This window comes from Lupinus angustifolius, unplaced genomic scaffold (genome assembly GCF_001865875.1).
Source record: "Lupinus angustifolius cultivar Tanjil unplaced genomic scaffold, LupAngTanjil_v1.0 Scaffold_79_66, whole genome shotgun sequence".
Taxonomy (NCBI): Eukaryota; Viridiplantae; Streptophyta; class Magnoliopsida; order Fabales; family Fabaceae; genus Lupinus; species Lupinus angustifolius.
This window is the reverse complement of record NW_017723801.1, coordinates 1-12,864: the sequence shown is the minus strand read 5'-3', so window position 1 is coordinate 12,864 and position 12,864 is coordinate 1. Positions and strand designations below refer to the sequence as shown.

Genomic DNA, 12,864 nt, shown 5'->3' with positions numbered 1-12,864 from the left:
AATTGTTAAGCGCTTGTTGTTAAATAATGAATATACTCTAATTGTCAATAATATTCTATAATTTTATCATACCACAAAATTCAAACTTGATGATGAAATTGGGTTTGAAAAAAATATTGAATTTTCCTATGTAAATGAATACATTTATTTTCTAAAATTTACTATATTATATTTTAAGTAGTTAAGAAACATTTTATTTAATTAACAGACATGCAATGAATAATTTTAATTATTTTGCGTTTAAAACTGAAAGAAATATTTTGATAATAACTGAAGATTTTCTCAACAATGATATATGAATGAAGATTTGTCTAAGAAAATTTGTATACAACTATTACGTATTAACAGGTAGTATGAAGAGAAAAATTCTAAAAAAATAGTTTAATTAAATAAATGATTTTTTTTCCAATAACATGACCACTATTTTAATTAGGAGAATGAAAAGACTGTAGATTATTTTTAATTTCTCTATTTTTTGAGTACAAATTTCTCTATATTTTATTATAATAAAATCAAATCTTAATTTTATTAGTTGAAATTAACTATATGAATTAAATAATATTATAATACTCTATCATAAATTATATTTTGTTTGATAAAATATTGATCGGTAAATCATTCCTAATTATTTTACCTATGTTTTTCTTTTCGTCTACATTTTTTATTATTAATAAAATTAGTTTTTCAATGAAAAGATTCCCAACAACATATCATAATGTAAATTGGAGAAAAATGATATAATATAAATGATTTTTAAAATAGGGAAATGAAAAATTGAGTATATACATTAAAAGAAAATCTGGTTCAATATTATTACCTATGAATAAAGTCGGAATAACATTAAATACATTTAAGATGAATAATGATATGGTAGTATTTAATATTCAGATATTTGATTTGGTGACAGCCTCGTTGGAACTTGCTTTCTGAAAACAGAACAGAACCTTGTTGGAACTTTAATAGCATAAAGCTGCACATTGTGAAGATAAGAAAATGTGTCTTTTCTTCAATTGTGAGTGGACTAGAATGCCATGTAATTGGATTGAAATTAATAACTAGTACACTAACGCTATAGATTGATATATCAGTTACATCCATTAAGAAGTAATTATTCTATTAAATCATTATATAAATATTCTTGCTTACAAAAAAAAACTATTTCAATTATAAACCAATTATTAATAAATAAAATGCTATTTTATGATATATGTCATGTATGAGAATTTATAAGAAAATTAATTAGGAAAAATATATATTTTCCTTAAAAGAAAGGTGCCTAGAGAAAACAAAAAATAGTACATGATTCTTGAGAATATTTGTAAGTTGGAAATGGAGTATCTCTTGATATAAGGAGATAAGTTATCTCCTCCTGCCAATGAAATCATGACCTGTGTCACGTTTCATCATTTTCTATAAAAATATTTTTAAAAATAAACAAAATAACACACATGTCACATTTTTACTGACTATAGGAGATAAGTTATCCCCTGATATGAGAAGATACATTATTAAAAATTCTAATTCAAAATAACTTCTTACTGAGATTAAATTCATCCATTTATTTCAATATTTGATGTATATATCAAATTTAAAGTTACAAATACAGACAGAAAATTGTATGTATTCAAGTTTTTAATATTATTATTGTATTATTCTCTGTTTATATTTAATTATTATTTATTGTTAAGTATAAATAGTACAAATAAATAATAGATAATATATTGATTATGTATAAATTTTTATACTAACAATGTAATAATACACTATATAATTGGTCAATTGGTCATCTCTTTTAGGCCGTAAGAAACCTCGTGTGAAGGAAAACTTATCTGAAATAGAGTATGGCTTCTTAGTAGCCACCTCAGATATGTGTAGCTTTGTGATTCATGAAAGATAAATCACACTGAATAATTTTCCCACCTTCTGAATTTATTACTCAAATATTATGTGAACATCTGTGAATTTAGTACTCAAATATTGCTCGCTGAACAGTTCCTAGTTGCAACAACTCAAGGCATAAACAATATTATCAAAATGAGGTGCATATTCGTGACTTTATAGTTGTGAAACTAGATGAAAGTTTATAATTGTAAAGATAGGTGAAAACTTCCAGTTCTATAGGTAGATTGTTAAACTAAAATTGGCCCATGAAACTAGCTTTTGAATTACCAAGACAAAAAATAATAACATGTCTTTTTAATTAAACATAACTAATGTAATTTTAAATATTTTGAAGTATAAAATTGATAGATGAATTAATAAAAACTTTATTCATTTTCTAAACATTAATTACATTGCTTTTTGAAAACTAGCTTTCTAGAGGCTCGTTTATAAAAGGTTCAAGTTCTCTTTAGTTTTTGTCTACCGGCTCTAGTAACTTATTGATATTTTTAATAAACTACAAGATAAAACTAAAATGATTCACAAAACTGTTTATGGGTTTACGAAAAGTTCATGGGTCAAGACCAAGTTGATCCAAGAACAATATAAAGGACCAAAATGGATTTAGGAGAAAATGGGTGATCCACTAGAGAAGAGACTACTCTTTTGAAGTAGCAAAGTAGGTATTTAAAAAAAAAAACAGTTCATAGGTTGTGAAATTTAGAATGGGAATTTGTGGCAAAAAGTGAAAGAAAAAGTTGAGTTTTAGATAGAGAGATATTTTAGCCTAAAAGAAAATGGAAGGATGTATACATTCACACAAAATTATGAAGGTTAGTTATCCTATATATAAAGATAAAGATTGTGTAACATATAATAAGATTTTACATTAATAAATAATTATGAGTTTAGTGAGTGTGCATTAATAATGTAAATATTTTTTATCTACCAAAAAAAAAATGTAAATATTTACCCTATTTTTTATCTACCAAAAAAATAATGTAATTTAACGCATTATAAAAATCATTAAACAAACAAATTGAGGGCAATTAAGAAGACAAAATAAGTGTCTTTTATCATACATTTGAATCATAGGTGGAGAAACTATTTTAAATAATTTTATGTATAATTAATTTGAGGATAAACAAATTAAGTAGAGAATACAAATTTTTACAATTTATTAAAAAAAGTTTAATATTTATGCATTGTTAGAATAAAGTGTTTATACAATTAGTATATCATTCATAGTTTATTGGTATTACTTAAAGGTGACAAAATTATATAATCCAAAATTCATCCAAATTAAATTCATCCAAATTAAATTCATCTAAATCCATATGTTAGAACTAATAGATTTAAGTGGATATAATCAAATGGTTAGTATTTTATATCAAATAGATATTCATAGGTATATCCATTTAGATGGATACCTAATTCATCCAAAAAAATAAAAACAAAAATATATTTTCCCCAAAAAACAACATGCAAAAAAAAATATTCAAGCCTTATTACTAGCAAAATAGCAATTACTTCTTAATTAATCGAATTGTTCACAATATTATATTAATATTATTTATCATCAACTTTAATAATCAGATATTCCATCATTTCCTATATTACAATAACCTATACTACTATAAAAAGGATTTTATATCTGAACTATATTTATTGGTAATAGTGTCATATCAATTCTAATGCAATAACTTTATGTAAAAAAGTTTCAATGTAGTAGCAATATTGCTTATACTTCAATTCATTTTAATAAAAGTATTTTCTCTCATAAAAAATATAATAAATATAAATTTATTGTTTGGTGAGTTTATTTTTGTATTTTGCATGTCTGGGTAGTGAGTGAATATTTTACAATATCTTTTTATTTATAAAAATAAGAAGGGCTACTCAATCTTTTTTTTCAAAAAACTGATAGAAGTTTTTTATATATTAGTTTAATAATTTTTTTTTGCTAACTAAAGTTTATCTTCAACAAATAGTAAGCCTTTTATTCCTCAATCCTGTGATCTATATTGTTTGGAATAAAATCAATAATATTTTTACTTGATTATCATATATTGATATCACATATTTATAAACTACTCTCTTTCTAAGAAATGGATTCATAATATTTTTTTTTAACAAAACATTATTTCAAAAAGTTTTCTTCTTTTATAGATGTTTCTTTTTTCAATATCTTCCTTCCTTCTTATGTTCATTGAATGTTTCATTTTCCTCAACTTTGATTATTCCCAATGCTTTATTCTAATTTTGATGTTAAATTAATTGATTTATCTTTTGATTACTTTCTCTCATTAGAATCTCATATTTCTCGTGTAGAGAAAAACTTCATAAATTCACCTTTTTAAAAATGCTTTAGGAAAAGTATTTTTTTAAATATATTTGTTAAAAAAACATTTTTATTGATTTTTAAAAATGTTTTACTAAAAATGTTTAGTTCAAATTAAAAAAATGAATTGGATATCCATTCATACACTCCATTAAAATGAATACATGGATGGATTGGAATCCATTGAATATGAATGAATTAGATAATTTAAAAATACGAGGAATGAATTTATATGGATTAATGAATGACTTTCCATTCGTTCATTGAGATCCAAATCCAAATTCATCAAAATCCATCCAATTGTCACCTACTATTACTTTTGTTAAAGAGACCACAATAGTTAATATATAAATAGTAGAAGATATATTAACAATGTAAAAAATATTTTCACTTTTAGTGTATATATATATTAAATCAAAAAAGCTAAAATAAATAATTGATTTTTTCTTTAATAACTTCATTAAGGATAAGTCTGGAAAGAACAATTTAAAACATGAGGAGTGTTGTATGCATATCAAGGCTATATGTAGAAATCTAATATTGTATTAGGGCTAACTACAATGTTTAATCCCACAATCTTAAGTTCATTCTTAAGTGTGAGTGTGTGTTTAAGAGAAAACTACATCCAATCACACCATTAATAAGGTTTGGGCATCCTAAGTTTTTGAATGGAATTAAGCTCAATTATTCTAACAAAATCCATAATTGGTTTTAAGATTAAATCCTACTTGGTTTTAAGATGAAATCCCTAATTGAATCATTTGCAAGTAAATAAAACCTTTGCCAAACAAATAAATCCATAACACTTTGGGAAAATTATAAACTTTTACAAAATCTTCAATCATCCATTTGTGTTCTGGAATAACTTGTATACAAAAATTGAAAAAACGAAGACAAAAGTGACATAGAGGCTCTACATTTCTACTGTAATCTCTATGATAACTAATATTAGCATGTGATTAAATTCTGATCCCTTTCATATGATCACCACTACCCTCCAAAACAATGTCATAAAGTAAGATACTTGTAAAACCATACAACATGTCTTCTATTGCAACTGGATCATCACCAGGAACATAATCAGCATGGCCATCCAAAGTGATCTTCCTTCTAGAATTGAGCTAGCTGATAAACAAAAAAAATAATAGAAAAAAGGGAATTAACCCAAGGTTTTGATTAAGATATTACACCCACTTATAAAGTTCCTAGAAAAATGTATAATAAATAGGTTCACAGAAGTTAGAAAAAGAATGCGCTTTTGATAACAATTGGACCCTATTTATGTAGCTTTCAAAAGATTAGTAGTGATGCACCCATAAGTTTATTTATGGAATTAGAGTTCATGTTCTCTTGAGATTTTTATGAAGAAAAATATGTAATCAAGGTGGTCCTAATAAGACCAATCCATGCAACTAATTTTGTTGACCTTTTGGGATGAACAATAATAGAAAAAAGCAAATGTAGACTTAGCATATAGTTAAGTTGTGATCTTACCCTCATTTTTACTGTTGTCATTCAATGCTGGTGGTTCAGCAGTAGATGTATTTGTCATTGGTATTCCAAGGTCAGAGCAACCCAAGCCAATATTACCTAGAATACAAAAATTCAAATCTCAACTATTATTTGAGGCAGAAAGTTGCATATACAACAATAGAAGTCTTTATTCTACTAGGTGAGATTGATTACATGGATCTAATGACATCATAATGCTCTATCATAAATTAGTTTTATTGATAAAACATAGATCTAAGTCTTTCTTTCCTGATTGTTTTTCTAGGTCTCCCTCTTCCTTTAGAAATTAGATTAGCTTTCATTTTATCTACTCTCCTTCCAGGAGACTTCTGCTGGTCTCTTCTACACATGTCCAAACTACCTAAGGCTCAACTCTACCATCTTTTTCTATAATAGGAGATGCCTCAACTTTCTGCATAACGCAATCATTTCTAATCCTAGCTGGTTCTAAACCCGGATAAAAGTGAAGATTGTGTTAGGCAATCGACCTTCAACCAAAAACATTGTCTAATTTGTAAGATATATAAAGTTCATATAGATCATAATTATCTTCCTTAAAAATTAATCCTAGAAAACACATGATTCCCCTAAAATGAATGGTTTTCATTATAACTGAGGCTTGTACCCTTACATTCTTTATAGCAAGGGAACGCAGTGACATTGAGAAGATTGTAATAACCAGCATCACATCCACAACTATAAGAGAACAATGATGTCTTGTTGCATGAGCCACCTCCACAATCAACCCAATGGCAAGCTACATCAACAAATGAACAATATACTACAATATCAGAAAAATAATATGAAACTAAAACATGAGTGCTAATTATATGACTTATATCTTTCAATTACCATTAAATATTGACTCATTGGCTTTTCTTGCTTTTTCTGGAGCAGGGGTAGGAGCTATAGAGCAAGAGTAGTTCAGAGTACCTAGAAAAGACACCATGAAAATCTTTCAGCATCCTAAAAGATAAAATACTTTTGATAGTCATATAGAAAATTCAAGAATGGTTCAAATCAATCACAGTTCAAATCTTAGTCTCTATTTATACCAGTTGATATAAACTAATGCCTAAATATTTGATGCAGCTGCAACAGAAACCTCATTCTTTTTGTTCATTAGTTAGCTGTACACTTCAACTTGGTAAATGGTCATAGTAAAGGTATAGAGTTACACTCTCAACTCCCAAGAAATTTATCACAAATATTACATTGCCCAGGTTTAAACAGTGTTTAGTTCATATGTACATGATAATTTTGTATTTTGAGTTAATGCTCTCAAACATACTTTTGCGGTTTTGGGAGTTTCCTCAATGCGACTGCAATTGAGGCCTCATTTTCCCACAAACATTGCTCTAAATTAATTTCCTCTCATTTTAGGGTGTTACCAACTTAACATTAATTTTTTATTCTTGGGAACGACACTTGTTAGACGGACAGTCACACATCCCGGAAGGGGATACTCTTGGTAGTAACAAAAATAAAACTTAAAATTAATTACTTCTAAATTAGGTAGTTGCGAAGCATTATAGTATTATACCAAGATCTACTTTTCATATTATTTTAACATCCCAGTACAGAGAACTTAACCTGGCAGAATCCAAGTTTGTGAAGATAATCTCTAGACTTAATTTCCACCAATTTATGATGTTACTTTCTTATGTTGCAACTTCATTGCTTCTAAACTTATGATTTGGCCACTTCCAAATACCATTGATCTTTTCAATCACATGCAGCAAAAGTAGACAACAAACTCAGAACATAATACATATCACTTAGTGCTTCAGAAATTATGATGTGCTGTATTAGTATATAATTGAAAACAAGCATTTCACAAAAATGACAGCCTAATGCATGAGGCTCCCACCTACTCGGGTATGATGGTGATACATGTATGTAGCTTTATCCAACAGGCGAAAAGACAATAGGATTTGAATCCATGACCTCCAGGTCACAAGCTAAGCGACCTTATCATCTCGACGAGACTCACTCTAAAACAAGCATTTTACTACCAAATTCTGATCCCATCATAGCAAGTATGTGTTATGATTAAATCAACACTCAACATAGAGCTACAAAATAATAGTGAACACAAATTTTCTTTTTATGATCAAGAAGAGATCAAAGTTCTTACAATTGGGAACTATGCAAGGAAGAAACTTCAATACTGATTCATCATCAGAAGCAAGAGCTTGCTTCCAACCTGGATCACACTCACATTCAAACAAGAAAGTGCTATTCTTTGAAGGTTTGCAAGTTCCTTTTCCACACTCCACTTCTTTACAAACATCATCTGAGGAACACATCTCACATTTAATACAAAATAACTAAGAAATTTCATGCTCCAAATAACCAATCATGCATAACATAATAATAATAATTTGAGAAGACCCTTTACTCATACACTTGTTAAATCTCAAGCCCACAAATAAAAACCAACAAATATAATATCCCAATAAAGGAATCCCATAAAACATATTATACACAGAATTTATAGTTACAAGGGAAGAGTCACAAACCAAAAATGGGAGAGAGCAGAGGAGAAAGGAAGTCACTTGTAGTTGAAAGAGGTTGCAGAAGAACTAGTATAACTGAAAGAGCTATGACACTTGCAAAGGCCATTTCTAACAATAAGAAAGAAAAAGAAAGAGGCTCATACAACAATATGGAGAAAAGAAAAAAACAAAGATCAGGTACAAGTGACTTGTCTATGTATATAAATGACTCATGGACAACTTTGAAAATATAAGTTATATGAGTATGTGAATGATTTTTGTTCTTGTAGGTATTATTAAGGTATTCTCTTAGGACTACTCTTCCTCAATAACCAGAAATCAAACATTTACCTTTTTTTATTGTTGACCTATTTGGGAATCCAGATCCAATAAAGTTTTATATTATTAAATCAACATCTTATTAGTAGTAGATGAATGAATTTATTGAGGGGCGTGGGTAGAGCAGGAAAAGTGGTGTGTGCGTGAACATGATAATAGTGGTGGGTCGTTGGAAGTTGAGTATGTTTCGGTCTTAGATATTGTGGCACGTGTATAGAAGTACCATATGCAACGCAATGATTCAATACTCTTAATTACATGGCCATTGAGAAACGTGATTTGACTGATCATATTTCAGCGTGGACGATATTTACATAGTCAAACCCCTGGAATGGGGTTATTGGTGTAGTCAGTCGTGAGAGATTCGAAAAGGTCAAATGAAATTAATCCAACATTCATTATTTAACCATCTCATTCAAATAGATATTCCTTAACAAAGTTAATAATTATGTTGTTTTTCAAAGAATGTTATATGTTTTCATCTTATGGATTTTGTTTCTATTTTTTACACATTTTTTGTTTCATTTGTATATATGTTTTTTTGGGTCTAAAATATATGGGAAAACAATGTAAATTGTAATAATGTTCAAGTTTTGTTTCCAGAAATCATTTCTAAAAAAGTAAAAAAAAATTGTACAATTTTATTTTCTAAGTATACTCTTAGAGGGGTAATTTGTGTGATGTGAATAATAAAAGTTCTATTGGGAGACATAAATCCCATTTTAATGATTTCTATATGTGGAAAGAGATTAGTCTTTCATTATTGACTTAGGAAACTTAATATACACAAAAACTAATACTAATAGTAAGAACAAGATGAGAGAAAAAATAAAAACTTTGTAGAGATAATAATATATCATTTTATTATAAAAACTTATTTTCTTTGCAATCGTAAATACTAATAGTTAGAACAAAATGAGAGAAAACATGGAAGCTAAAAAACAAGAAAGGGTAATGCAATATTGATGTGTTGTAAAGAGTGCAATATGGAATTCTTATTTATAAGACAAGTTCACGATGAGACAAGACCTAAAGGAAATGATAATATACTAATTGAAATTATATCACAACTATATCTTTAACATTCCCTAGAGCAATTTGAGTTTGAAAACCATAATGTATGTACGTAAGAATGGCATAAAGCAAAATTGATCGGAGGAAACAAGATGAAGCAAAACTGTGAGTCAACAAGATTAAGCAAAAATAAAAGGGAGAAATGCAAATGTAAATGTCATATTAATGTGTATTGTAAAGAGTTTAGGATGAAAGACCTATTAATAGGACAAATGCATAACGACGAGTTGAGATCCTCTCCATTATTTGAGAGAGAAGTTACATTTTTACATAAGTATAAATCATAAAAATATCTAAAATATAATAGAAAGATATAATTATTATTTTATTTTATTTTTTTGTCTTGTTTTATACAACAGTTCTCTCGTAATGACAAACACTAATTATGCATATAGGTGTACATTGAAAGAAAAAAAGAGCTTAATTTTTTTTTCCTTTTGTGTACGGAGTTTGGGAATTCTCATTAAAAAAGTTGGCCTATTTGGGCCCGTGTAAAGTTTAAGTTTTTACACTCTGTCGTTCACAAAATAAAATGAAAGAAAAAAAGGAATGAAAATAAGTTTAAAGAATAAAGATAAGTAGAAAGTGATGTCAAAATTAATTGTTTGGTTTAAAAGAAAAGGAAATCAAATAAAGTTATAATTTTTCTCTCCTTTTATTTGGTTATGCAAAAAGTGAACGGAAAAGAAAAAATGTGTGTAAAATTACATAAACACCCCAATAAAAAAGTCACATTTATAATATTGTTGTTGTTACTATGTTTTTAACATCTATCATTGCTAACACAATATTCTACTTTTTATACATTTTCAATTATCTTAACTTGGCATAAATCATTATATCATATATTCTAGCTAAGGAAGACTCAATGATCTATTAGAAACATTTGTGATGAATTTTGTCTTAGATTTACAAAGAACAAGAAGGAGAAGTTACTTTCATTATGTAGAAAGAGAATATTTTGTTGTTATTGAATGAACCCAAAACAACTTACATATATAACAACCTTCTAAGAAAGGAAAGGAAAAAACTAACCCAACTAACCTATAAACAACTAACTACCATAAAAGGTAAATGGGCTGATCCAGAAAGCCTAATATCCAAAAACAGAAAAAGAAAGAAAAGAAAAATTACATGGCAGTAGAAGAGAAAAAGAGAAGGCTTAAGGCAAATATTTTGACACCCCTCTCAAGTGGGACGATGAAGATCAAGGAGGCCCAACTTGCTGAGAAATTGATTGAATGAAGTAGAATGCAGAGGTTTGGTAAACACATCTGCAAGTTGTTGAGAAGAGAATATAGGAAGAAGATGAATGATGCCTTGCTTGATTTTCTCACGAACTATATGACAATCAATCTCGATGTGTTTGGTTCGCTCATGAAAGACAGGATTATGAGCAAGGTATATAGCATATATGTTATCACAATACACAGAGGTAAGATTCTACAGTGGAAGCTGTAAATCATTGAACAAGTAATTCAACTATTGTATCTCACAAGCAAGGCTCCCAAGGGTCCTATATTCAGCTTCTGAATAAGATCGACTGATTGTATTCTGTTTCTTTGTCTTCCAAGATACAATGGAGTCTCCTAGGAATATACAAAAACCTGTGAGAGAAATTCTGGTGTCTACACAAGAAGCCCAATCAGAATCAGCAAAGGCAGATAGTTTAAGATTGGAATTTGAAGAAAATAGCAAGCCTTATGCAGGAGATTTTTTGACGTAGTGAAGCACCCTCATGGCTGCCTTGTAATGAGGAACCATGGGCTTGACCATGTAGAGACTAAGCTGTTGAACAACATAAGAAATGTTACGACGAGAGATGGTTAGATACAATAATCTTTCAACTAATCTTCTATAACAAAAAAGGTCTGAAAAAGGAGTTCCTTGCTGAGATTGAAGCTTAACAACTGGATCAAAAAGAGTGTTGACAGGTTTGGATGCTAGACAATCCGAGTCTTCAAGCACGGAGAGAGTGTATTTCCTCTGATTAAGGTGCAAACCATGCTTTGATCTATCAATTTCCAATCCCAGAAAATACCTCAAGTGGCCCAGATCCTTGATTCGGAAGGATTGATGAGGAATGTGTTTAACATTCTGAATTTCTGTCAAATTATTGCCTGTAAGAACTAGATCATCAACATAAACTAGGATTGCTATGAAAGAATCTCGTGTCCCTTTTGTAAACAAGGCCAGATCAGCTGGAGAATGTATGAAACCCAGGGAGACCAGTTTGGTAGACAAGGTTGTATGTCATTCCCTACTGGCTTGTTTGAGACCATAGAGGGATTTGTGTAACTTTCATACCATGTTTGGTTGAGGAAGAGACAAGCCAGGGTGAGGCAACATGTAGACATTCTCGTGTAAGTCACCATGTAGGAAAGCATTATTTATATCTAACTGCTCTAAATGCCAAGACTTTGTAGATGCTAGAGCCAACACTACTTTGACAGTGGTGATTTTCACAACAGGGGAAAAAGTGTCAAAAAAATCAATTCCCTCCATTTGAGTATACCCCTTAGCTATAAGCCTTGCCTTATATCTCTCAAGTGATCCATCAACATTATATTTTATCTTGTATACCCATTTACAACCAATTGGATGTTTATCTTTTGGAAGAGGAACTAAAGACCAAGTATCATTGAAGGCTAAAGCTTGAAGTTCTTGTTGCATAACATCATGCCAGCAAGGAATTTTAGAAGCTTGACTGTATGAAGAGGTATCTTTGGTAGTAGTAATTGAAAGACAAAAACTTTGGTATTGAGGAGAACAATTAGCATAAGAAATAACAGAAGACAAAGGGTGTTTAATACCTGCAGGCTGATTGGTTGTGGCAGCTAGATTGTAATGATAATCTTGAAGGTGGGAATGAGGCATTTCTGGTCTAAGAGGTAGTAGAGTAGGGGAACCAGTTGGGGTATGTTCAATAGGAGTATGTTCAGTAGTTGAAGGTTGTATAGGGTTGTCACTGTCTTGTGAATGAAGGTTAGAGTGAGGTAAAGGTATGCAAGGGTTAATGTCATTGGTTGTGGTAGCTGTGGTGGTTTGAAATGTGAATACTTTTTTAATGTATTGATGGTAGTTGCTTATGATTATATAGTTTTTTTGTAAAAATTAAATAATGTTAAGGGCAATATAGGAAATGAAAATTACACCATGATAGAAGTTATTTCAAGTTTTGGCTTTATATATAGTATAGAAGTATAAATATATATATAT

At 29.2% G+C, this 12,864-nt stretch overlaps 1 protein-coding gene across 1 annotated transcript; it reads right to left on the bottom strand.

Annotated features, from left to right (window-relative positions):
* Window positions 1–5,037: 5,037 nt before the first annotated feature.
* Window positions 5,038–8,435, bottom strand: LOC109339522 (protein lin-12). Its single transcript, XM_019576977.1, has 6 exons — window positions 8,257–8,435; window positions 7,872–8,030; window positions 6,587–6,667; window positions 6,366–6,491; window positions 5,717–5,812; window positions 5,038–5,347 (listed from the first exon to the last, which is right to left on the bottom strand). Exons 1-6 carry the CDS (start codon window positions 8,357–8,359, stop codon window positions 5,271–5,273), a joined length of 642 nt encoding a protein of 213 aa, XP_019432522.1. The 5' UTR covers window positions 8,360–8,435; the 3' UTR covers window positions 5,038–5,270.
* Window positions 8,436–12,864: the final 4,429 nt, after the last annotated feature.

Coding starts and splice junctions, on each gene's coding strand:
- LOC109339522 (XM_019576977.1), bottom strand. CDS start 8,359: ATGGCCTTTGCAAGTGTCATAGCTCTTTCAGTTATACTAGTTCTTCTG. Junction 6,492..6,586: donor CAATGAGTCAATATTTAATG/GTAATTGAAAGA, acceptor TTGTTGATGTAG/CTTGCCATTGGGTTGATTGT. Junction 5,813..6,365: donor GTTCCCTTGCTATAAAGAAT/GTAAGGGTACAA, acceptor TTTGTATTCTAG/GTAATATTGGCTTGGGTTGC.